Source organism: Aedes aegypti, chromosome 3 (genome assembly GCF_002204515.2).
Source record: "Aedes aegypti strain LVP_AGWG chromosome 3, AaegL5.0 Primary Assembly, whole genome shotgun sequence".
Classification (NCBI taxonomy): Eukaryota; Metazoa; Arthropoda; class Insecta; order Diptera; family Culicidae; genus Aedes; species Aedes aegypti.
The window spans coordinates 134,546,787-134,572,121 of record NC_035109.1 but is presented as its reverse complement, the minus strand read 5'-3'; the positions used below and the strand labels follow the sequence as shown (position 1 = coordinate 134,572,121).

The 25,335-nt window shown below is 39.8% G+C and overlaps 1 protein-coding gene across 1 annotated transcript in view; it reads right to left on the bottom strand.

Annotated features, from left to right (window-relative positions):
• Positions 1-5,627: 5,627 nt before the first annotated feature.
• LOC5569636 (helix-loop-helix protein delilah) overlaps positions 5,628-25,335 on the bottom strand; it is a 100,182-nt gene continuing 80,474 nt past the window's right edge. Inside the window, exon 2 of the mRNA XM_001658613.2 lies at positions 5,628-7,313. Coding sequence (XP_001658663.1) covers positions 6,173-7,240 — 1,068 coding nt within the window. The 5' untranslated portion in view covers positions 7,241-7,313 and the 3' untranslated portion in view covers positions 5,628-6,172. The remainder of the gene's footprint in view (positions 7,314-25,335) is intronic.

Genomic DNA, 25,335 nt, shown 5'->3' with positions numbered 1-25,335 from the left:
AATCCTAGGATCCACACTAGAATCTCAATGTTCATACTGGAAACCCAGGATCCACAATAAAATGCAGAAATCTACAAAACAATCCCAGGATACATGGAGCAATCCCATACATGGAGCAATCCCATGATCCAAACTAAAATATCAGTGTTCAACCTGAAATTCCAGCATCTACTATGGAGTACCAGGATCCACAACGCAATTCCAGGACCCACACTTGGTACCCAGGATCCACACTAGAGTCGCATGATTTACACTACAATCTTTAATTACATACTGGAACACCAGGATCCACATCGATTACCCAGAATCCACACTGGAAGCCTAAAATCCACATTGGTTTCCTAGGATCTACTCAGAGATTCTAAGATTCACACTGAATCCGATGAGCTACACTGGAATTCTACTACCGTCGTTGGGGGTGACAATGGGTCAAAAAGGGATATTTGCGATTTATTTTTTGAATAACTATCGCAATTTAACTCCAATAAACTTCAAATTTGGTGTGTATGTACTTTGATGGTACATTAACAACTGTTAAAAAAATTAAAGACAAATATTTATTCACAGCGGCACCACAAGTGAATGAATAATGACCCAATCTCACCCCATAGAGGGGGTGACATTGGGTCACTATAATTGTAATAACTTGTTTTTGAGAATATGATTTCAAAACTATTCACAACTGAAAAATATTGACAAAAAACGATGCAAACAAGACAAAAAGATATCTAAGATGTTTCACAAGTATGATAAACCCACTTAAAAGAAAGATTATACTGAAAATTGAAGAGCTATGAGAAAAAATCTGTAAACCCAACATTTATCGTCAAGTTTACATAAATTTTCCCTCAAACTGTCTTCAAAGTCTCATACCCATTGCTATAAAGCCCATTCAGTTTCCCCAAAAGGTGTACTGAAACAGTGATTAGTTTAAACCTTCGCAAATAGTTAAATTTCGGTGCGGCATTCCACGATCAAAAAATTTCAGGCAGAAGTTGACGTCATTATCCCAGTATTTCAACGATCCAACTCATTTGTTCTTCCGTGAGATGTTTCTTTAATATGAAAACACTGATAAATAATCAAATTTAGAAAAAAAACACTCTTTTGATAAAAATTTACGATGTTGCTGCGCACGAAACACAGTTGCTGGTTTGAGAAGTGGTCAAAATACGTTGTATTGTTATTCAATGCACGGAATACTCAAGTAGACTTGTTTGATGTTTCAGAGATGCTGTATTTAGAAAGAATAAACACATCTTAATGAAAAAAGAGAACACCCGGCACCGTAAAATGTCAAAAAAGTGGACTTGGAATTTCATTCACTATCGTTCTTGCTTGACCCAATCTCACCCCCATTTTCAATGTTTTAGACATCGTACCGAAAAAAATGATTTTATCGTTGGAAAATCAAACAGATTCCGGAAAATACCTGTGATGTGTAATGAAAAGACTTTCAACATTCTACTAATACAACGATAGAGGCTAGAGTACATGCGTGATACTTTGTACAGGAGAAATTTTATGTTATAAATTTTATCTAGTTTCAACATGCAAGTTTATTGATGTAGTACACAAAAACTACTATTTCTAAAAATGTATATTGTTATGAATTATGTGTAATAATATGTTCCCTAACATATGAATTATAAATTTTAGTAATATCAGCGTTATTAGCTGAAATATTTCACAAAACATATTTTTCCGTTTTGACCCAATCTCACCCCCCAGACCCATTGTCACCCCCATCGATGGTACTAAAACTACAATCTTATAAGTTCCATATTGGAATAGCATGATTCATACTGTAATACCAGGATCCACGATGGAACCCCAATATCCTAACTGGAATCCCAGTATCCATACTAATATTCCAACATCCACACTGGAGTCCAAAAATCCACAACAAATTGCCAGGATCCATACTAAAATCATAGGATTCACACTTGATTCACACTTCAATACCAATATCCACCCTGGATCTACATTGGAAAACTAGGAATCTAGAATCCACACAGGAATACCAGGATCAAGATCAAGATCTACACAGGAATCCCACGAGACACAGGGGGATCCCATTATCCATCAAGGAATTCCAGGATCCATTCTCAGAACCCCCTGTGGCTTCTAGGGTCCATTTTACAATTTTTTATGAATCTCTGATGTGGAAACACGCTTATTGGGCGGTATTTATCAAATGTAGTAAAGTTGAGTTTACTACGTTATCTGTTGTAAACGCTATATTTGGAACACGAGTGGAACATGCTTGTGTCATTTCCCTTTCTACACCTTTCGAACATACTACAAACAACGCGTAGCTATGAATAAAGGTAGCATTTACTACGAAGCTACTGGTAGTTAGCTTCAGAGGTTACTATTCATGCTTTGAGATTGTTGAAATGAATGGAATGATTAAAATTTGAGTCAATATCAAACGATGTCAGCTTGGATACTTCGAAAGGTATTTAGATTTCCGTAGAAATTTTAATATTTCGAAAAGAATTTTGAGATTCCGGTAAGGAATTTTGAATTTATTTGAAGGATCTGGTATTCTTTCTGGCGTTACGTCCAAACTAGGACAGAGCTAAATTCTCAGTTTAGTGTTCTTATGACATATGAGTACTATAACAGTTACTAACTGAGAGCTTTCAATGTCAATTGACCATTTGCATGTGAATATCGTGTGGCAGGTACGAAGATACTGATTACGATAATTATGTTCAATCTGGCATTACAATAATTATGTTGTTTCTTAGGAATTCTCGGATTTCGAATGGATTTCAGCTATTTATAAAGTAATTTTTAATTTCATGTGAGAATTGTGACATCTCAGATTCGCTAATTTCCTTTGGAATATTGGAATCCCTATAGTAATTATGGGTTTCCGATAGGCATTCAAGATTTGTTATAACAACCCTGGAATTCTTTTGATAATATTTTTCATCCGGTGTTTGATTTGGCTATTGATCTTTTGAAACTATTCGGGTATCTTTAAGACAGTATTTCTGTAAGAATCTCTGAGATTTCAGTGAGATTCTTGCAAATTCTGGTCCGAATCTTTGGAATTCTTTAGATCCTTAGTTCCGTTGGGATTTCAGAGGAAATCTTCAATTATAGTTTAAACCTTTGAATGTCTGAATGAAAAAATGTAAAAAAAAACCTTAATTCAACCACTGTTGTGAGAATTTATTTTTATTGCTAGGAATTCCAGGGATACTACCAGGAAACCTACCGAAATAACGAGAATACCACAGAAATACAAAGAATCCCATATCCATAATCGGAGTGCTGTGAAAACATGCTGTTTTTTTTAACTCACAGAGGAATCTAAAAATTTTACCTCTATTTCATCAAATTCTCAGTACTGGAATCTTGGAAATGCTTGGAACTTTATATTTTCATAATTCCTGTAATATCAAGTTTCCTTCAAAAGATACAGATTTCTAGCTAAAATTCCATAACTCTCAGAAAAATATTTGTTGTCAAATCATTATAAAGTTCACATGCACATAAAGGGAATAGTATCGCAAATATACAATCCAAATCGTGTAAAAATACATAACCATCATGAATTTTTGTTCATGATCGATTACGCGATGTAAAGTGGGAATGTAGTTATATCTATATTTTCACATGATTTGTCGTGTGAATAAGTGACAAATTATGCATGATTTAATTGATTTTACGCTGCACTCTGAATGGATTTTTCTTGACGTGCTTTGCTCTGAATGGACTTTTCTTAACGTGCAGCATCAGTCACTGCTCATGTTCGAAAGTAGTACGTACTACATGTTTGAAAGGTTTTTTATTCATACCAAAAGTGTGGTTAACTTCGTGGAATTTTGTTTTTGAGTAGATGCTACATGTAGTAAAGTTCAACGATTTTTATTCATACCACCCATTGTAACATAAGACGAGCGTAGTGATGCCGATAAGAGCTATTGACAAACAACTCCGAAAATTGATATATATTATGCTTACTATGTCACTTAGTGGAAAAAATGTCAGTTAAAAATCCTGTCATTAGACAGTCCTTGATCTTTTTTACAACTTTGCCAAAGATACCATCCATCCACATCCATCCATTTCGAGCATGAGCATAGATGACTTTAAAATTCGTAGTTGTTACTCCATGATTGACTAGAACAATCGAAGTCGCAAAGTTGAATGGGGCTTGGGATTTACTTACCATTCTCAATGTGCACAATTCAAGAGTTCAAATTTTAAAAGTCAATAACTGCGTCGGCCACGTCCTTACGATCATCGGGGAAGGGAAGCATTGTTAGTTAGACAACCGTTGTTACTGGAGACCTAGTATACGTTTGCATCTCCACATTTGTCATGGAAAAGATATTGGGTTAGTGGGATAGAGTAGAGATCTGGAAGTCACCAATGTTTGGTAATGCGATCCATGATATAATCACGCCTAATCTGATTCGATCCTAAATGATCAACTAATTAGTAATTTATAGTTCCAAACGTTCAATTACACTGCGGAACACGTTTTTGTCTCAAGCTCTTAAATACCGCTATTCACTGAATTTAGGGTTTTTGAGATATTGGCAGTTGAGAACGCAAATAATCATATTTTTCAGCCAACTTTCATGCAACTTTGCCTCTCAATGCAGAAGAATTTACACAGCATTCGTCGTAATTATCATACTTGGCAAGCCTCGTAGGATAAATTTACGACTCGTGCTGTAAAAATCATCATTCTGCAACTTGTTCCGTAAACTACTATTATTGTTTCGTTTTGTATCGTCATGAAAACAATATATCGCATACCCTTAGCGAGCGGTAGCTCGTGAGTAGCGACCAGCGCGCGGCGAAATATTAAAGAACAGTGGAGGCCACCCCTACACCGCAGCAGCAGCAGCACCTGGTGACCACCATGATGCTAGAGCGCGGTAATGGTGGTGGTCAGCAACGTAGTCTCCCACCCCGCTTTGTTCCGCTGTTGGATGTTTAGAGCTACCGTGAGCGCGCGTGCGCACCTAATTCCCCTTCTTCGGATATATGGGGCTAGCTTATACTTCTACCGAAACCAAACGACCGCAACCGACAACTACCTATAGCGCCTAGCTACTGAACTTATAGGAATGGATGCGGTGGCGATGGTCGGTACGTAATGAGAAACAAATTTGCTTCAGTTGAGCGCTCACGTGGGCGGGGTTTTCGCGGTTGAATGTGGGAGACGCGCGGAAAACAATGCCCGAGAAATTGAGAGCGATTATTCGCGGCGGTGAAGGTATTGAGGTAACAATTGCTCACGATAGTGCTGATTGTCGTTTAACAGATATGCTGGAGACGCAAAAGCTAGGAGTGCTGCTTGATTTTGAGATTAGTACCTAGTAGATTGGTTGGATGTTGAATCATGAAAGCAAGAATATTGATCTGCTATCATGATTTCGAGAATTCAAATCTTTTTGGGCAACTTTCAAGGAAGAAGTGAACTTGAACATCTCATGCACACTCGATAACTCAAATTTTGCGAGTGTGATGATAACAACACAGACAAACAGACGTTACATTGAAGAAATTTTCATCGACCACTTACTTAACAATCATTTCAAATTTGCTATGTTTCAAACCTCACATCCACGCGTATCGTTTTTCTTCGTGTTTGACGTTCAACACTACCGCCATCTGCTGATCAAAAATGCCCTCAAATATGTACAACTTGCAATCTACGTCAATAGTGTTGTGCCAAACCACCAGGGCTCAATTGAGATGACCTAATTCCAATTGGAGAGGCTTAACGCTTGATATTAGGTAGTCACAAAACAGAAAAACTTTAGCTGACCAAACATAGAGCACGATCCGGGCATTGATTCGAAGCGCTACCATATCAGCATGCTACACACTATTTCTATGGCGATTGTTATCGACTGGCAATCTATTTCGCTATCTGGCTATTTCATCGTTCACCTTCGTCCTAGCCGTTAATGCCTTCGCAATCCTACGTTACTATAAGTACAATCGTTTGCAGATTTCCTTAGCTAATATGACACATCGAGAATAAATAACAGGATCATTGAATTCTCTAGTACTACCGATCGACTTACACCTAGTACGAAACCTATCTAAAATCTAGGAGGAATTGTCATTTCGTCTCTATCACTGATTGCTGCCGCACGTACACACTCTACCTGCTACGCCCTCCGGCCGAATGTTATAAGTACAGCTCCAGGGCCGTTTGCTCGTTGAAGCCCGTATGCAGCAGGTCGTTGAACGGGTTCAGCGAATCCAGATGGCTCAACGGGCTAAGGCAGGGCTCCGAAAGCTGCAGCGAATCGGCATCCGACTCGAGGAACAGACCGAACTCCAAATCATTCGCCGAGGTGGTGTTGCAGCTGTTGAAGGTCTGCTTGAGCCCGTTGCCCGACTGCAGCGGGCTGAGGCAGGGTTCCGAAAGGTTCAGCGAATCGTTGTCCGAGTCGAGCATCATGCCCAGGTCTACCAGTTCGTCCCTGTGGTATAAACTGGGAGCCTTGTCCTCAACCTTGCTCGTGGTTTGCTTGGAACGGGTGGTGGTGGTTCGCTTAGCTGGGCTGGACTTGGAGTTGGACTTTTTGGGTTTCTTCTTGGAAGCGGAGTTTGTTTTCCTGCTGGGACTCTTCTCCGCGGGCTTCGTCGGTTGCGGACTTAGCATAGGCTTGAACATGGCTTCGTTGAGAAGCATTCCCTTCAGCATCACTTCCCGCTCGATTTCGTTATGGTTGACCATATCTAGGTCGTTGTTGTTATCTATCGCCAGGTGACCATCGGGGTTGTTCAAGATTTCGCTCAGTATCCGGATGTACTTCATGGCCATCCGAAGGGTGGTTATCTTGGTCAGCTTTTCGCTGGAGCTGTTGCCTCCGCCTCCTCCGGGAGAGCTTACCGGGGAACTGGCCCCGCTGCTGCCGGCCACCGCTATGGGGACCGCCTTCCGAAGATTTTCGAACGCACTGTTGATCTCTCGCATTCGCGTTCGCTCCCGGGCGTTGGCCGTTTTCCGGCGGTACTTGCTTAGAGGGGGAGCTTTTTGCTTGGGCTTCTCCTTAGGAACCGTTTTCTTTTCGGCCTTGGCGGCAGGAGTTGCGCGGCGAGTTTGTCGCTGCCGTAGCGAGTACTTTTCGTCCTTCTTGGCAGCGTCGTCACTTCCGCTAATGGTTCCGACGGAACTGTTGTTATTGGGATCGGCGAAACCCATGATCGGCGTCTGATTGAAATTGAGCGTCGATATGGTGTGGTGCATTGTCTGCTTGGAGAGTTGAGTATCTGGTTGCGGTCGATTACTTCTGATGAAGGTGGTTCAAATAGTTCATATTCTGAAACGAAAAGAGAAGTGATCTTACGTTAGTACACTTCATATTGGTGTGAAATAAAAAGAAATAATTCAAGGGTGCCTGTTATTGACATGATACACTGGACAGAATAAAGTAGACATTGGCGTTTTAAATTCAGCAGGTTTGAGACCTTGATTCAATATTTATGATATACTAGTGGTCCCGTCAAACTTCGTTTTGCCATCAAGTAGGCTGTTGGAAAACGTCAAGAAATCCCCCATACAAATTACACCTTAGTCTTCTCCCGTTTTTTCCGATAAATCCGGCGACTTTCCTGAATTTTTCCTTCGCACGAACACGTCGCATCCCTTGAGAAGTGCAACAGTGAAAATCTTGCGGCAATCCGTTGGACCGTTCTGAAGCCATTTCGTGACATACAAACACTACTCCATTTTTATTTATATAGAAGACTAGTGGTCCCGGCAAACTTCGTCTTGCCATCAAGTAGGCTGTTGAAAACGGCTATGAATCGTCCCATCCAAAATGACAGTTCCGTTCAGTCTCGTTTTTCCTACGTTTTCGGTAAACATCCTAGAACTTTTATACACACAAACACGTCGGAATCCTTGACGAACAAAATGGAGAAACAATCATACAAATCCGTTGCCTCGTTCGTGAGCCATTTCGTGACATACAAACAGCATTTCATTTTTATTTATATAGATAGATAGATATTATCAGAGTTTCATATGGCCTAGATAACCACAGCGGTAAACGCGTAGCTATTAATTAAAACCAAGCAGAGGATCGTGTGTTTTGAATCCCAGCAGTTGAAGATCTTTTCGGATTGAAAATTTTCTCGACTTGACAGGACTTTGTCTTAGTAGGGACGTAACTTCCGAAATAAAAAGAATAATTCTCAATTATTGATGGTGTTTTATTTATTTAACCTCCTATCAAATCGGCAAACCATGCTTCATTGACGTCTACTATTGTATTTCCTTGATTATCTAAGCTGAAGTTTCTACCAATCCTTGCGCTCCGCAACCACAGGAAGAGTTCTTTGAAATGAGTATCTACCAGTATCTAGTATCTAGTACGACGAGTACAGTGGGGGACCGAAATCCGTACATGCTCGTATACTTCATACAACCTACTATTTGTACGTTTTGTATGAAATGTACGGATTAAGATTCATTTCTTAGGTGTATGGATTTCGATCTCGCATGGGTGACCGTAAAACGGTTCAAGAGAATGCTTTACAGACGGGAGAATGTGAATTCTCCCGCCTGTAAAGCATTCTCTTGAACCGTTTTACCAAAGACAAATTAAAGACCTTCATGTCCCTTGCAAATGTCCAACATTTTATGGCTCATAAGGTAATCTAGAATGCCGTGAAAAGTGTACTGCGATGTGTCAAACTTGGGTACCTTTTGCACTACCGAGGGACCAAATGCAGTACTAGAAGTGGTACCCAATCTGAGCCCGAGTGCGACGGACCTGGTTTTACGATTTTTACTGTTTCCCAACAACTTCTTTCACCTCCAAAACTGAATCTTCAATATTCAGATTATTTTTCCTAGTCGAACCACTTTGAACGCCGATAAATTACTGGAAGATATTTTGGCACCCATCGCCTTGAGAAGCCTACTACAAGAAGCTGAGGATGCTCTCACCCACTAATCAGTGACAATCGGAAGTCTACTAATTCGACTAGCAATTTTTTAACCCGTATAGGCCAGAGTGGAAGAAAAAAACTCAAACTCTTTCCGCTCAGCAAATATTTAACTGATTTCAAATATTTTTGGCCAGTATACTCGTTCACATACATATCTAATTTCTGAAAGTCTGGTCAAAGCAACTCGGGATGTTTATATGGTCGGAGTTATTTCTGTGGGTCACTGGGTGAAAAAGGCTTTAAGTAGGCAAATTTAAAGTCAAAGACAGTTTTCAGAATCGGCTATAATGTGGCCACGTTATCAAAGAATTTTAAGAAAGACGCATCAGTGTGAAACCCTTTGAGCGATTGAATTGGATAACCGTGTTTCCTGCATTTGGTTGATCCTAGAAATAACAATTTTCGGTTACACCGGTACTCTTCACTAAGGTGTGTCCAGGTCCGTCGCACTCGGGCTCAGATTGGGTACCACTTCTAGTACTGCATTTGGTCCCTCGGTAGTGCAAAAGGTACCCAAGTTTGACACATCGCAGTACACTTTTCACGGCATTCTAGATTACCTTATGAGCCATAAAATGTTGGACATTTGCAAGGGACATGAAGGTCTTTAATTTGTCTTTGGTGTGTCCGCATATTTGAATATACAGTAAACAACGCCGACCCTCAGTAGGATCCGTCATTGTTGATTTCTTCTTTGTGAGTATGTTTCTTGGACAATACATGCACGAATCTGATAGGGAGTGCATTCAGTTTGTCAATTCCTTTCTCTATACTGATTCTCATTCACTCTCTGACATTCAGTGGAAGCATATTTAATTTCGCCTGTGAAAAAAATCATTTTCTTCAAAATATCCTATAAAAACATCAGAGAGTGGGTGCAGCAAACGCCCACAACAGTGTGTCATTTCAATATTCAATTTAACCCGGAGGCACTCACAGACACTTAAAGCTAAGTAGCCCGTCATTTATTTTAGCAGCAATGATCACTTTGCTGCATGCAATTTCATAATGATAAAACTCAGTCTTGATAGTTTATATTGGATTGAAAATGCATCACTGTACGCACTGATATGCATAAAGTATGCTGATATTTTTTTCTGCTGTGTCAGTGCAAAACCAACTGATTTTCTTTGATTCGAAATCGTGAGATGGTTTAGCAACAATCATCAACGACACGTACAAATCTCAATGACAGCCTATTTCGCCTTAAAAATGGCCAATTTGTATCAAAACATCTGTGCCAAGCTTATGGGAACGCATTTTTGTAAACTTTTATGTTTGACATCTATTTTTGGAACGGTCTAGTATCCAACAAATGTATAGCCAATTCTCCCGGGTATTAAAGTGGTCCACCAGAATAACTCCAGCCACAGAATCATAACCGAGGTCCTCTTGCCCGTTTTAGTGACTAGATATGTGAATGAGTATCAGTGATCCCACAAGAACAGATTTATCTGGAAAAGCAGAGATTTTCTTATAGTTCTTAGTACAGACTGTGTACGGTACAAATTACTATAAATCACAATAGCATTATTCCAAAAACTGGGTTGAATTCTGAACTACTTTCCACTAAACTATCATTGAATGATTCTTTTTGCATGGAATTTAATAATTATTATTAAATAATTGAAATTATTTCAAAAAATATTATTTGAAATTTCAAGATTATTTAGGATTTTTTTTCTTTCAACAATTTATGTAGGGTGTGGTACATATTCTCTGGTACAGATTAAAAAAGATTGTTGTGCCTTCGGTCCAGATATAAATGTGGCAACACTGTTCACCATACCCTACACATCAGTGCTGCCACCAAACCAACGAGGCACAATCATTGCTCCAACACTCTTCTTTAACCTTTCAGTCATCGCGCGGTTTACCGTCGTCAGAATCACCACGCTGATGTTGTGCACGATAAGCGAGGATTTTTCATCACTGTTGTACAAAATACAACAGCGCGACGACTGAAGTGTTAATATTGTCCTCGTACGCGTCCCCATCCTCTCTGCCTTCCATGCTGGGCTCCTGCTCGGAATCATTCTTCTTGGAATTTAGTGAGAACTCTTTTGCCTTCAAGCTGTCCACTGCTACAAGTCCACTAGCATGACGTTGGTAAGCTTCACCTCAATTTTGGTGCCGTTTCCGTTTACACCCTACAAAACACCTTTTCCACAACCTACGGCGGTAACTACGTTACCGTTCGTCAACACTATGCTTGGACCTTTTCCTTCTCTCAGCGATTTGAGAAAGTTCCTATAGCGCGTCATGTGCCGACTCGCTCTACTAACTACCACTCAATGTACCGGCACTTTTCGCATTTTGCTTAACCAAAGTCTATATGCGCGAAGTGACTTCTTTGAATAAATGTTTTTCTTCGTCTTCGAAAATAACCCCTATCTGTTTTCCTGGTCTGCTCGATAGGTAGACGGATTGACAGTTCGATAGATAGATATGAGTTCACTCTTCGCGCAACTCTTCATTCGTAGACTCTGGTACGAATGACAGTCACGATGCAAATGACCAGGCTTGTCGCAGAAGAAGCATCAGGAGTAGTGCTGGGAATGGTAATAGTAGTAGGCTTGAATTTCGCAAAAATCACGTGGCTTTCCCAGTACAGTAGTTCAAAATCGTGAATCTCTTCAAGTAGCCTATGTTGGGTGCATGAATTTTCTAAATCGTTAGTGTCATTGAATACCGTTCTGATTCATATTACGGACATTTAAGGCTTCAGTGAAGTACAACTGATCACTACACACATAAATTGAATCGTTCTGTATAAAACTTTAGCGTAATCAGGCCTTCCAAACACTTAAATTTCGAATGGTGGGTGAAGATTCCGATTCCTCATCTTTAATTCACTTTAATCAATAAAAATGTTCGGCCTCTTCATGATTTTTATTCCGGACACAGTCACACTTTCGCTTCATATTCCGGACACTTTGATTTGAATTCCGGACAGCACTTGAAAAACAGAATCAGAAGAGTCCAATCATTAATCAAACGCACTAAGCCGTATGAAAGACATCAAAACTAGTTGAACATTGTAAATTTTCATGGATGTAATATGTTTATAAAAATCTTCTTTCAAATTGGGAACTTTTTGACGGCGCATTTTGAAACATTTCAAGTGAAATCTTTCCCATACAAAGTAGAGTGTCCGGAATTTGAAGCTGTCCGGAATTCGAATCAAAACGGTAGAACATTTTTCTACAGTAATTTTAGGTTGCCCTTAGCAACGGGTGTTTTGCAATTTTCAAGGCTTTTTGCCTACAGCAGCGATGGGCGTGAATTTCACTGGCTTCGCTGACTGTGATTAGCTTTGCTACTCTGCCCTTATACGCATAATTGTCCCATGTTACTTTTTGTGCATTTTGACTTTTTGTCATCAAACAGTTTATTTTTACGTATAGTTTTAGAAAACACTTACCGAAAATTAACTTTGTTCGGAAACTCAATGCAAAACAAGCCAAGTCAATTTGTCCCATTGTTGAATTTCCACGCATAACTGTCCCCCTACTGTATTTCTACGCATAACTGTCACACTATACAATTCGCTGCGCTGATCTCGAACAAAATATTCAGTTGTCAGTTTTGGTGTTTGGGAAAATCGTTTTGAACATTTTTTTACGTTGGCTTTAAATCCCTTGTGGAATACAACCTGTTTTATGTGTTTGTATAATCAGGATGCATTCATCAATCATGCGAGCCTGACGTCAAAATTGATTGAAATTTTCAACATCACAATATTATTTCACATCCGTTTTTCAATGAATTTTAGTTGAATTTTCAAGGTCAATCACAAAATTCTTCTAGTTTTTGGAACCGTGGTCAACGATTAGAAATTCACCGTAATTTTGGATTGATCACGGGGAGTACTGAAATAATCCCACTTGAAGAATCAGTAACCACTTTAATTTCGAGTCCATGGCTTGTGACAAATCAACTTCCAAACCAAGTCCTAATAAAAATTGTTCGAACGTTTTTGGATGACTTGGTCACATGCTGGGTTGTTCCGACTACCCGTTCACTGGTTGAAGTGACCATTATATTGGCGAATCTGAAACCTGGCTTACGACATACCGTTTTGATTCATATTACGGACAGCTTCAAATTCCGGACACTCTCGTTTGTATGGGAAACATTTCACACGAAATGTTTCAATTTTCGCCGTCCAAAAGTTCTCATTTTCGAGGCTCGTTTTATTAGGTTTTTTCCATAAAGATCATTGCAAATTTATAATGCCCAACTACCTTAGACGTCTCTTAAGTGGTTGAACGATTTCAATTGATGATTTAACTGTTCCATTAATGATTATCATGAGCTGTCCGTAATTCGAATCAAAGCGTCCGGAATATGAGGCAAAAGTGAGGGAGCGTCCGGAATAAGAATCATGAAAGGGCCACACGTTTTGATTTATTTAAAATTATTCAAGTTGCGGACGCGTATTCTTTATCCACCATCCGAAAGTTAAGGGCTACCGACGCTCGATAACGCTAAAAAATCATACAGAATGATTTATTTTGTATGGTCCAAGCTGGGTTATACTTCACTGAGGCCTTAAGTGTTCGTAATATGAATCAAAACGGTATCAATTTTCATAAATTTGGAAATCAAGTCTAAAAGTGGTTCAAATGTATTTGAATGACTTGACCACATGGCGGATTATTCTGAATTCCCGGTTCCCTGGGGGAAATGGCCTCTGTCGGTTCTGAAACCTAGCTGACGGCATTAAACTTTATAAATTCCCAAATCAAGGGTAAAGAAGGGTAATTCAAAGGTTCATGGATGACTTGAAGTGGCCATTATATTGGCTGTTCTAAGACCTATCTTTCGACATATCAAACTTGATGAAGTCAAGAAGAAGTCAAAGTCAAGTCAAAAGAAGAATAGTTTGAAAGGTTTTGGATGACCTGATCACATAGTTGATTATTCACACATAATTGGCTCTTCGGTGCAAGTGACAAATATGTTGGTGGTTCTAAAACTTAATTTGCCATGTATCAAATATCATGATTTTGCAAACAAAGTCCAAAGAAATGTCAAATCGTGTAAAGATTTGTGTCGTGAATTTTTAGTTAAATATTTACTCCGCAGAATAACCTTGAATTCGCAGACGAGTTTCTGTCAAGCCTTCAGCAGGAAGAGTCGATATAGGAATTTATTACATCTTATTAACTCTCTAACTTACTCATCCACTCTTTTTTCACTAACTTATACATTTTCTCATTATCACACATACAGTAAACTTTGTTTCCATCGCAAACTATAAGGCACCGTCCATTTATTACGTAACGCTAAAATTGGAAATTTTTGACCCCCTCCCCCCTCCGTAACGCTTTTTTGTATGAAAAATTTTAAATTTTTGTATGAGCCGTTACGCTTGAGCCTACTCCCCCCCTCCCCCTAGAGCGTTACGTAATTTGTGGATGCCGCCTAAAATAGTATTTCTTCACTTTCCCACACGTGGCTCCGTTTGGCACATGTTACTTGAGCCTTCATTAGGTGCCTTAACATAGTCTTGAGGATATACGTCCTCTACATTCGGTACAATATATACGTAAGATCGGTCATCTTTTGCAGTATGCTTAGCACATAATTGGTCACTACCATCATGATGCATCAGTGGGACTGTTATGCGTAGAAATTCATCAAAAACCCCGTATTTCTAGGCATAACAGTCCTACTTTGAATTTCGTAGCTAAATTTAATTTATTCCCATAATACAACCTCTTGACTCTAATAAACACACTATTCTTTATACTATTGTAAAGATTTTAATTTAATTTACCACACACCTGGTCAATACAAGGCCTAAATGTGTTAAAATCTTTAAACGCGTTTTTCTCGATTGTATATTTTGGAACATGGGACAATTATGCGTATAACGGCAGTAACTGTAGAGTGAATTTTAGATATTTTTTTCCCAACCCTGATCAGGAGTTCCTGTAGGGATTCTATCAGGAGCATCATCAGGGGTTCCACCAAGAGTTCCTTCTGAGACTTCACCTGGAATTCTTCCAGAGATTCTATCAGGATTTCTTCTAGGGATATCATAAGGATTTCTTCTACGGATGCTATCAGTTTTCTATCAGGAATCTTATCAAGAATTCCTCCAGGGATTTCATAAGGAGTTGCTATAGAGATTCCATCAGAAGTTCCTTCAAGAATATCTTTAGGAATTCCTCCAAGGTTTCCATCACGAGTTCCTCCAGCGATTCCATCAGGAGTTCCTATAGGGATTGTATCAAGAGTACCTCTAAGTTCTTCTGAGGATTTCATCAGGGGTTCCTCGATCAAATTTTTTTCAGTGATTTCACCTGGACATTCTCCAGAGATTCCATTAGAAGTTCCTCTAGAGATTATATCAGGAGTTCCTAGAGGAATTCTTTCAAAATTTCTTCAAGACATATCATAAGGAATTCCTCTAGGAATCCTATCAGGAGTTACGACAGGAATATTATCAGGAATGTATCCAGGGATTTCATCAGGAAATTCTATTGGGATTCCATCAGGAGCTCTTCAAAGGACTTCATCAGGAGTTTATCCATGATTCCATATGGAGTTGCTTCAATAATATCTTTAGGAATTCTTCCAAGGATTCCATCAGGAGTTCCTCCAAGTATTTCACCATGGTTCCTCCATGGATTGTATCTGAAAAAAAAACTCCACAATTACCATCAGGAAAACCTTCAAGAACTAGAAATTCTTTCAGAAACTGCACCAATATTTTTCCGGTGATTTTACCGGGAATTAAAATAAATCCTCTAGAGGTTCTTCCAAGAACCTTCTGGAAAAAATCCTCCAAGTGTTCCACAAAGCGTCGACGACATGGTGATCTATCAAATGTGCACTATTGAGTTGGTTCTATATATTCCACTGGCATTTTCCCATAATCTTCAACCTATTTCTCTGGCAAGTACACCAGCATTTCTACCGGTGATTTAATCAAAGTTCTAAACGGAATTTCTCCAGGGATTGTACCAGGAATCCCTACAACAAATAAATCAAGATTTATTGTGAGGATTACAATCAGAGATTCCACTAGACACTCCATTAAAATTTTCTCCAGGAATTCCATCAGTAGTACTTCTAAAGATTCAATCAAAAATTTCACGAAAGATTGCATCAGGACTTCTATCAGGGTTTTCATTAGAAGTTTCTCTAGAGAATCCATCGGAAGTTCCTCTATGGATTACATTGAAAGTTTCTCCAGGGATTCCATTGGAAGTTTCTCTAGGGCTTCCATTATGAGTTCTAATTAGGATTTCATCAGATGTTCTTCTAGGGATTCTATCAAGAGTTCCTTCAGGGAGATTCCACCTGCAATTCCTTCAGGGATTCTCTAGGGATTCCATCAGGAGTTCTTCTAGGAATTTCATCAGCAGCTCCTTCAAGAATATCTTTTGGAATTCCTTCAAGGATTTTCTTCTGGGGTTTCATCAGGAGTTCCTGTAGGGATTCTATCAAGAGTAGCTTCCATCAGAGTCCTTCTGGGGATTGCATCAGGGGTTCCACCTAGAGTTCCTTCTGAGATTTCACCTGGAATTCTTCCAGAGATTCTATCAGGAGTTCCTCAAGAAATTCCATCAGGATTTCTTCTAAGGTTATTATTAAGAGTTCTTCTAGGGATTCTATCAGGATTTCCATCAGGAATCTTATCAAGAATTCCTCCAGGGATTTCATAACGAGTTGCTATAGAGATAACATCAAAAGCTCCTCCAATGATTCCATCAGGAGTTCCTTCAAGAATATTTTTAGGAATTTCATTAGGAATTCCTCCAAGTATTCTACCTATAGATTCCTATAGGGATTGTATCAAGAGCACCTCTAAGAGTTCTTCTGAGGATTTCATTATTTCATTCCATCAAAAGTTTTTCAGAGATTCCACCTGGACTTCCTCCAGAGATTCCATTAGAAGTTCCTCCAGAGATTATATCAGGAGTTCCTAGAGGAATTTTTTCAAAATTTCTTTAAGACATATCATAAGGAATTCCTCTAGGGATCCTATCAGGAGTTACGATAGGAATGTATCCAGTGATTTTATCAGGAAATTATATAGGCATTCCATCAGGAGCTCTTCAAGGGACTTCATCAGGAGTTTCTCCATAATTCCATCTGGAGTTGCTTTAATAATATCTTTAGGAATTCTTCCAAGGATTCCATCAGGAATTCCTCCAAGTATTCCACCATGGTTCCTCCATGGATTGCATCTGAAAAAAACTCCATAATTCCCATCAGGAAAACCTTCAAGAACTAGAAATTCTTTCAGAAATGGCACCAATGTTTTCCGGCGATTTTATCGGGAATTTTAAAAAAATCTTCTAGAGGTTTTTCCAAAACCTTCTGGAAAAAATCCTCCAAGTGATGATCTCCAAGAATCCCATAACGAATCCCTTATGGGATTTGACCACAGTTTCCTATAAAGAATACACCAGTAATTCCGTCAGAGACTTAACCAGAATTTTCTCTTATTATTTCACCAGTAATTTTCCGAAATCTTTTTAAGGAATTTCATCAGGAGTTCTTCCAGGGTTAACACTGGACATATCACCAGACTTCCAGAAATTCTTGGAGAAAATACTTCAACAGTTTTACTAGGATTTCCGTTTAAGAATTTTTCAGGGTTATCAGAAATTTCTCCAGGGAATTAACCAAAAATACCACAAGTTCACAAGATTGTTTTTTTTTTTTCTGAGAAACCCCTAATACTTCCGCGAGAGACTTGACCAGGAATTCCGCGAAGGATTGAGCTAGAAATTCTTTTTTTCTCTACTCTAGGTATTCCATCAGAAAGCATCAACAAATTTCCACAAGATTATTCCTCCAGGGATTCCACTAATATTTACTCAAAGGATTGAACAAAGCATTTCCGTGAAAGTCTTCAGGTTAAATCCCTGAAAGGGTTTTTTTTTGGAAAATTTCTGGAAAATTCATGGCACAGATAATTGGGAAATCCTTGGAGGAATTACCCAAGAAATCACTGGAGAAATTCCTCAATATTTTTCTGGAAGAATTTTTAAAGCAATCCCTGAAAGAGTTCCTATAGATTCCTTGGAAAAAATCCTTCAATGAATACTGGAAGGAAATCATGGATAGAATCCTTTAGGAATCTTTAGAAAAAATTCTGGTAGGTTCTTGAGTAATACCTTCGAAAATCCCAGGTCAAATGCCTCGTAGGGTCCCTTCAGGTATACAAGGAAGAATCTTTGAAGCAAACACAAGAAGAATCCTGAGAATAACCAGAGAGAACCTCTCAAAAAATTGCAATCGAAATCTCTAAAAACAGTAGGAAGTTTTTTTAATTCGTTCGCAGTATTTCCTAAAGTATCGCCGAAGGCTTCCTGGTAGAATCCCTGGAGAAATACCTGGATGAACCCCTGGATGAATCCCTTGATGAATCTTTGGAGAAATTCTGGGTAGAATCACTGTAGGAGTTCCTGGAGTAAACTTCGCATGTATTTCTGCAGGAATTTTAGAAGAAATTTCTAGCGAAAATCATGAAGGAATCCTTGAAGCAATCACTGGAAGAATGTTTAGATTAATCGCTGAAATATTTTTGAAGGTTTTCCTAGGGAAATCAGTAGAAGAATCGCATCACTGGAAGATTTTTGATAGGAGCAATTATTAGAGGAATTTTTGATGAAATGATTGTAATAATTTCATGGAACGGATTCGTTGAGTATTCTCTTGAGGAATTTCTAGAGGAATTCCTGGTGAAATCGCAGGAAATGAATCCTTATAAAATCTGTTTAGAAATTTCTGGAGGAGTTCCTTAATAAATGATAGAATGATTTTCTGGTGGAATTCTTGAAGAAAGCATTGGATGAATTACTGAAGAAATCCCTTAGGAAGGTTTGGAATAAATCCCTGGAGGACTTTGGAGGAAAATTACAAGAAAAAATCGCTGAATAAATTCTTTTTGAAATTTATGAAGCGACTCCTGGTGAAATCTCCAAGTCCAAGTAGTAAGCCCTAGAAAAAGTTCTGGTGATATCCTAGGGAGAATTTCTGGTGATGAATTTCTTGAGAAATATCTGAATTAGACGAATCCCTGAAATAATCTTTGAAAAAAAAAATGTTATAGCAATCTCTGGGGGAACTCTTGGAGGCTGAATTACTGAAGATATTGCTTGAGATTTTTTTGGATGCTATGGTAATTTCTTCAAAGATTCTATCCTGAATCATTAGTGATGTCCTCTAGTTGTTCTTATTTGAAGTTTTTCTAGGAATCCATGGATTGTACTAGGGATTCCGTCAGAAATTCTTCCTGGGATACTACCAGAAATGTTATCAATAGTTTGAAATACTCTCTGTCGGGAAACCTAAGCTTTCAATTATGTTGGCCAGTAGGATGAGTTCAGATAGACGATTGAATAAAAGTTCAGTACCCACCGGCTGACGAACGTAAACATAGCATCTACACCCAGCACAACCTTCCGTATCGATAAACCTGGAAATCACCACAGCAGACAAAATCGCAAATCAACCACGCTCTGTTCGGTGCCACAATGTTCGGTGCCAACGACCTAGACTGGACTGGAACAGGGTGAGCTTGATGGAGCCTCTCTTGAGGACTGCTAGAGTACATTGAGAGCATCCATCAACGATGCAGCTCTGAGCAACTTCGAGTACGGAGTCGACGGAACGTTTGGTTTAACGAGGAAAGTTGGCCGAATTTCAAGGAGAAGAAGTGCGGACGACAAGCTGAAGCTTGGAATGTTATAAGCAGTAACAGCAGATTTTTTGGGAAGAAAAAACGTCGTCTGGAGGAAGCAAAGTACGGGGAGATGAAGCAGATCTGTCGGTCTCAAGAAACGCGGAAGCTCAACGCATAAAGTCTCCCACAAATCACGGCGAGCGTGTCCCACTGTTTTATAAGCGTGCCCAAGCCACGGATGCGCGATTTCGGTGCGATTTTCGTCGCGTTGGTCTAGACTAGATAGTATCATATAAGAGTGCTTGCAGCGACACAACGACGGAATCGCGGCGAATTTTTGGTGCTGTAGCTGAAAAAAATCGCGTTGGTTTGGGGGAGCCTTAATGCAAATGGCTTCATGCTACGAGCACGAAGAGGTCGTAAGGAGGAAGCTGCATTATGAAGAACAACTGGATGGTGCTGATTCGTTCTATTTGATGCTTCCCGTCCCCTGGGCCAATGATTTCTATCTGCTGGACAATACTGTCCCCTAGTGAAGTGCTGAGATAACGCAAACACGTTAATCTGGCATCAGTTTCCGTACAGAGCAACTTTCTGAGGAGTGGGTTAGAATTCGGGAATCTTAAGACTTGAGCGTTTCGTATGAAAACAAACGGCCAAAGCGTAGTTTATTCTGTCCAGCCATGTATCCATCAGTAACCAAGTTCCCTGCATCTTCCAAGATTCCGCAGCGCACAGGTCCCGATCGTCAAGTGATAATCGACGCAACCCCCTTGGCTGCCGTCCGTCATCAGTGATTGATCGACCAAGTGCCAACCGAAGCGTCAAAAAACCACAACCCTTTTGTGTGATGGCTTTGTTAGCAGTGCGCATGCAGCATTGAATGCTTTGCTGAGGGCATGAATTTCTACACATTTGTCATTGCCGAAAAGTGGCCGCCCATTGGCCCTTTTAGGATCGCTTTGTGCCGAAACACACTCTGACCTCGTCGCGTCGCGTCGTCTTTGCCTACGAAGGGGTGGCGATTTCCCGTGATCAATAGTTGCAGCGCCATCAATAATCATCAATCTCGTCTACATGCGTCGCGTCGGTCGGTTCAACGTGGATGCTGATGATGATGCTGTGGTTTTGTGAAGTCAGGTGTCAGCGATACTTGTGTCGGTTCACCAGTGCGCTGTCGCCAGTGCGTCGGAGGAACAATGTAATTCTGAAGGTCCGCCCCGAACAATAACGCCCCGGTGCGGTGGTGCACAGAATGCCAGCCGGGGTCATCCGAGCCGAGCCGAACGGAACCGAAGCGGCGCGGCGCGGTGCGGTGCTGGGTGATAAACATTTCTTTTGTCGCGTCGCTTTGTTGAACGGAATGATTTACTAGCCAACTGTAAATTACTTGCTGGGTCGCGGGAGTGAGAGGTTTGTTGAGTGGAAAATACACGGTTGTGTAGAGACTGCGCTTGAACACAGCCGAATGATATGGCTTTTATGACACCACACCAACTGATGATCAGTCGGCTGAAATTGCATTCGGGGATGATTGTAATTACCGAAACTGTGGGGCGACCGCGGTTGAGATGATTTGTAAGGTTACCAGATTACTCGTGTTTCTGGGATTCAATTTTTGAATTAGCTCTTATATTTTTGCAACATGTACATAACTACCTAATCCGTTTTTTCCTAAACTCTTTTTATAGGAATTACGATCCCAAAGAGGCTGTGTCTATTTCTCAGCTTATGTTTTTCGGGTATTTTATAACCCAAAAAGCACAGTTTGTTTCAAATCAAGAATAAAAATATCTCTTGAAACTAATCAGAGGTGTCAATTGCTGGAAATGTAACTAACAATAGCACTGAATTGCAACTTTAAAAGCTCAAAAGGAAGACTATATGCAACACATTTTAGTTTTAGCGAAATTGCGAATTTGTTGCAAAGTACATGAGTTCAAAAATAAATAAAATCGAGAAACCAATTTTCGACCTCAAAGTCATAAATCTTCCACTTTTCCCATTACTCCACCAGCTCTTCCAACAATTTCTTCTCCAATGAGCATGAGCATGAGCATGAGCATTGATGATCGTACAATTCGTAGTTGCTACTCCGTGATTGACAAGAATCATCGAAATTGTACAGGGAACCACCAGATGTAGATTGGGAGTAGCATACCATCTTCAATGTACATTTTCGAGGACTCTGAAATTAGTAATGTCAATAATGGCGCCGGCCACGCCCTTACGGTCATCGGGGAAGGGAAGGAATGTTAGTGTGACATTCATTGTTACTAAAGACCGAGTATACCTCTGCATCTTCATAGTTGCCACGGGAAGGAGTTTTGTTAGTGGGAGGGCTTCAAAGCTACATGATGAGGATTCACCTTGGTAAGTGATGCGATTCATGTAACCTGTTTAAAAAAATATCTATCAATGCGTCGACATCTTAAACATCGAACTTTTCAAAGGTTTGGACCTCGAAATTTTATAAAACATAAATAAGCGCCTATGTCAACACTTAAAGTGACGAACCAGTCTTCAAAAAAATCCACTCCAAGAGCTGCTTAGATCAAAAACCACCAGAGCAAGATTTATTCCGCGCGCATATTTCGTTCAAATCCAGGCATGCAATGAATCATGCCACGTGTATGAGAGGATTGAATCCTAGGATTCAATTCTTGATCGATTGTCAGCCGGGTGAATGAATCGAGTAAGCATTGATATTTCATTCCATATCGGTTGACTTTTGTCTGACAGGACACACTTGGAATGTGGCTGAAATATTTTATCATGCACAGCTGCTTCCAGTGAATGGTATCTGGAAACCAACGACAATTTTAGTTACCGTTCTGCCCTAATGTAATGACGTCTCATGTAGGGTGATGTGCTAGTATCCATCGTATTAAGCATTGATCAGTGAGAACTGCAATTTTCTCAGTATTGCAGTGAATGATGCTGATACAAACCGATGCCAAACAATTCTTTCTCAAAGCGGCTTTAGCATTGTACAATAACATTTTGATAAATCTTGATCCCTTTTTGGAAATAATGCAAATAAAATGCATCTTACCGTATTCTCAATCCGTCGTATCGTTTGCAACTCCGTCGCAATCAGTTTCCAGATTCGTCTCACAACTTACGGCTCACTTTGATGTATTGAGTGGCTAAAACACAATACATCAACGCTATAATAAAATGTTTAACTAGAAAATATAGATCTACGGGCATCTCCCTCCATTCCTTCAGCATGATGGAATATACTAATTTCCTTTAAAATTTATTGTTTCTCATCAAAATTCAGCCCAAACATATGAACACAATTACTTATGACCGTACAATTCTGGCATTTGCTCACAGTACAGCGAAAACAACACAATCAAACGAATCGTATTTTTACGTCGAGCGTCGCGCACACATTGATGCGCACAATTTTTTTTTCTCAGTACGACGGATTGAATTTTGTTTACATTCTCAATTATTCGCGGCGGTTGAGGAAATTTCGTAAAATTTGGGGATTTATTGAAGTTTTACGGCGTGTGATTGGAATGAAATCCTTCAGTGAAGAAGTACGAAGGTTTTCCATAGTGAAAACAAGTGCCTGGCGATGTAAGTCACACAGAAGGGTGGGAAGAAACTTGTGTTGGAAAGTGGTGTGATTGATGTCGATCGCTAAGCATTTCTCGCGTAACACTACTAAAGGACCTATGTACAAATGAGAGGTTCTCTCCTATCTCGTTCTCTTTTGATTATAACAGTGGAATACTAAAGATTTTGGGAAGTTTTTCACTATAGATCGAAAGTCAATTTCCTTGACTAGCGTTTCATACAAAAAAGCAACAGAAGAGATTAATGTGACTCAGTTATTAATGAAAGAGAAAGTAAACAAAGAGAGCCTCTCAATGTTAGATAGGTCCATTAGTAATGTTACGTGAGATTTCTCTCAAATCGTGTTCGCCCATGCGATTTCGGTGAAAAAGTATAAAGTGGATAATTGAACTGAAGTTATTTATCGAAATACAGTAGTTTCATTGCATTTTTGGTGTACAGGTGGACAAATCATAAAAGCTTTTAAAAATTACATTTGGAAAATGAATCTATGTTGCAGGTAAGTTGCAATATCCGCCGTAGTGGAACATTTCAAGTTTGATACGACGAATAGTAGCTCTTACGACGAAGTAGAACGAAACCCTATACGGGACTTCCATCTCCTATACAGAAAATATGAGTCAGGTGTTATCAGGAGTTTGAGATTGAATTTCCACATGTCTGGATTCAACGTAGCTCGGGCGTTCAAATCTTTTTCCAAACAATTTTCTCCTTGAGTGGTAATAAACGCAAGTAATGCAAATTTGCAGTGGTATGATACTATAAATGCTCTATTTTTACTTGTTGAATTTAATTGCCCTGCTTACTATTTCATCTCCCGTTCGATATCCAGGTTTTATTTGTCCCAATCCTCTATGAAACGTCAAATATGCCTAACGAAGAGCATTTTCCCTTCATTCGATTGCCTATGAGCATAATGATAGAGAATCAATCATGAGATTGAATCCTAGCATAAATCACGCAAGCTGAGATTGGAAAAATCGGGATTCAAAACGATCCCCCGCATTGAGATGTTTTCAAAGCATGCTTGTTTAAATCTGGGAGTAGAAGGATGCTCTTAGAAGACTGTGACGAACTATTCATAGTTTGTTCAACAAATTCATAAAAAATACATGTTATGATACAAATGTGTTATTACAAGCGAGCTCACCAATTGGTAGTCGTACCCGATACGCCCTGGATGGAACAACGGGGAATGCTAACGACCTTGACCTCTGGGAATCTTCTGATCCAGATCTTTCCGCCAAAGTCCGCGCGATGATCGTCGACTATTTGATGAAAGGGTACGTACATAAAGCAACACCGTCGGTGCTAGTGACGTTCGACTGCAGCAAGGTGTGCTATGTACCGCTGAATATTATTTTTAATCTGAGGAAGGAGAAGTTCCGCCTGGTGTGGGACGCCAGAGTCACTGCCTTTTCGCAGGCATATTCAACGTGGTTGTTCAATCTGTTGTCGACCATTTCCCTTGGGTGCTTCAGAGAGCACATCGATGAGATTGCGTGTTCTCAGACGTTGATCAGCACCACATCCATTTTGTGATGAGCAAAATTCAGGCTTGACTCCAGTCATCTACGATTCAATGATGTCTAGCGATTTCGCCGTCAGTATCTCCACCTCCTCCGCAGTCTCGTAAGTTATCGGAAGAACGACGTCATTTGCGAACCCGACGATCTCGACTTCATTCGACAGTGTCAATGTTGGAATGTTGAAATCGTACATCATATCCCACAGTGTTGAACCAAGTATGGATCCCCGTGGAACTCCCGCCGTTACTTTGGTAGACATCCGTCCCTGGTTTGTGTCGTTAACCAATACCCGGTTCTGAAAGTAGATTTGCGAACTTTACACAGATATTCGGGGATCCGCATTCTGTATAGGGCTGCGGCGATAGCTTCCTAACTGGCACTGTTGAACGCGTTCTTAACTCAGTGCGCATCGTACCTTCGTGCTGTGCGTACACGAATTCTCTCTGCTTTTGGAAGTTTTCTTAAAAACTACCTACAGCAATAAAACAGTACTTTTCAGTGCTAAAATTCAAAACGGTACTTTTCAGTGCTACTAAAACAGTACTTTTCAGTACTATTTTTTCTACTATTGATCCCTTTACGATCCTTGTTTGGACCCGTGCCTTCGATTTT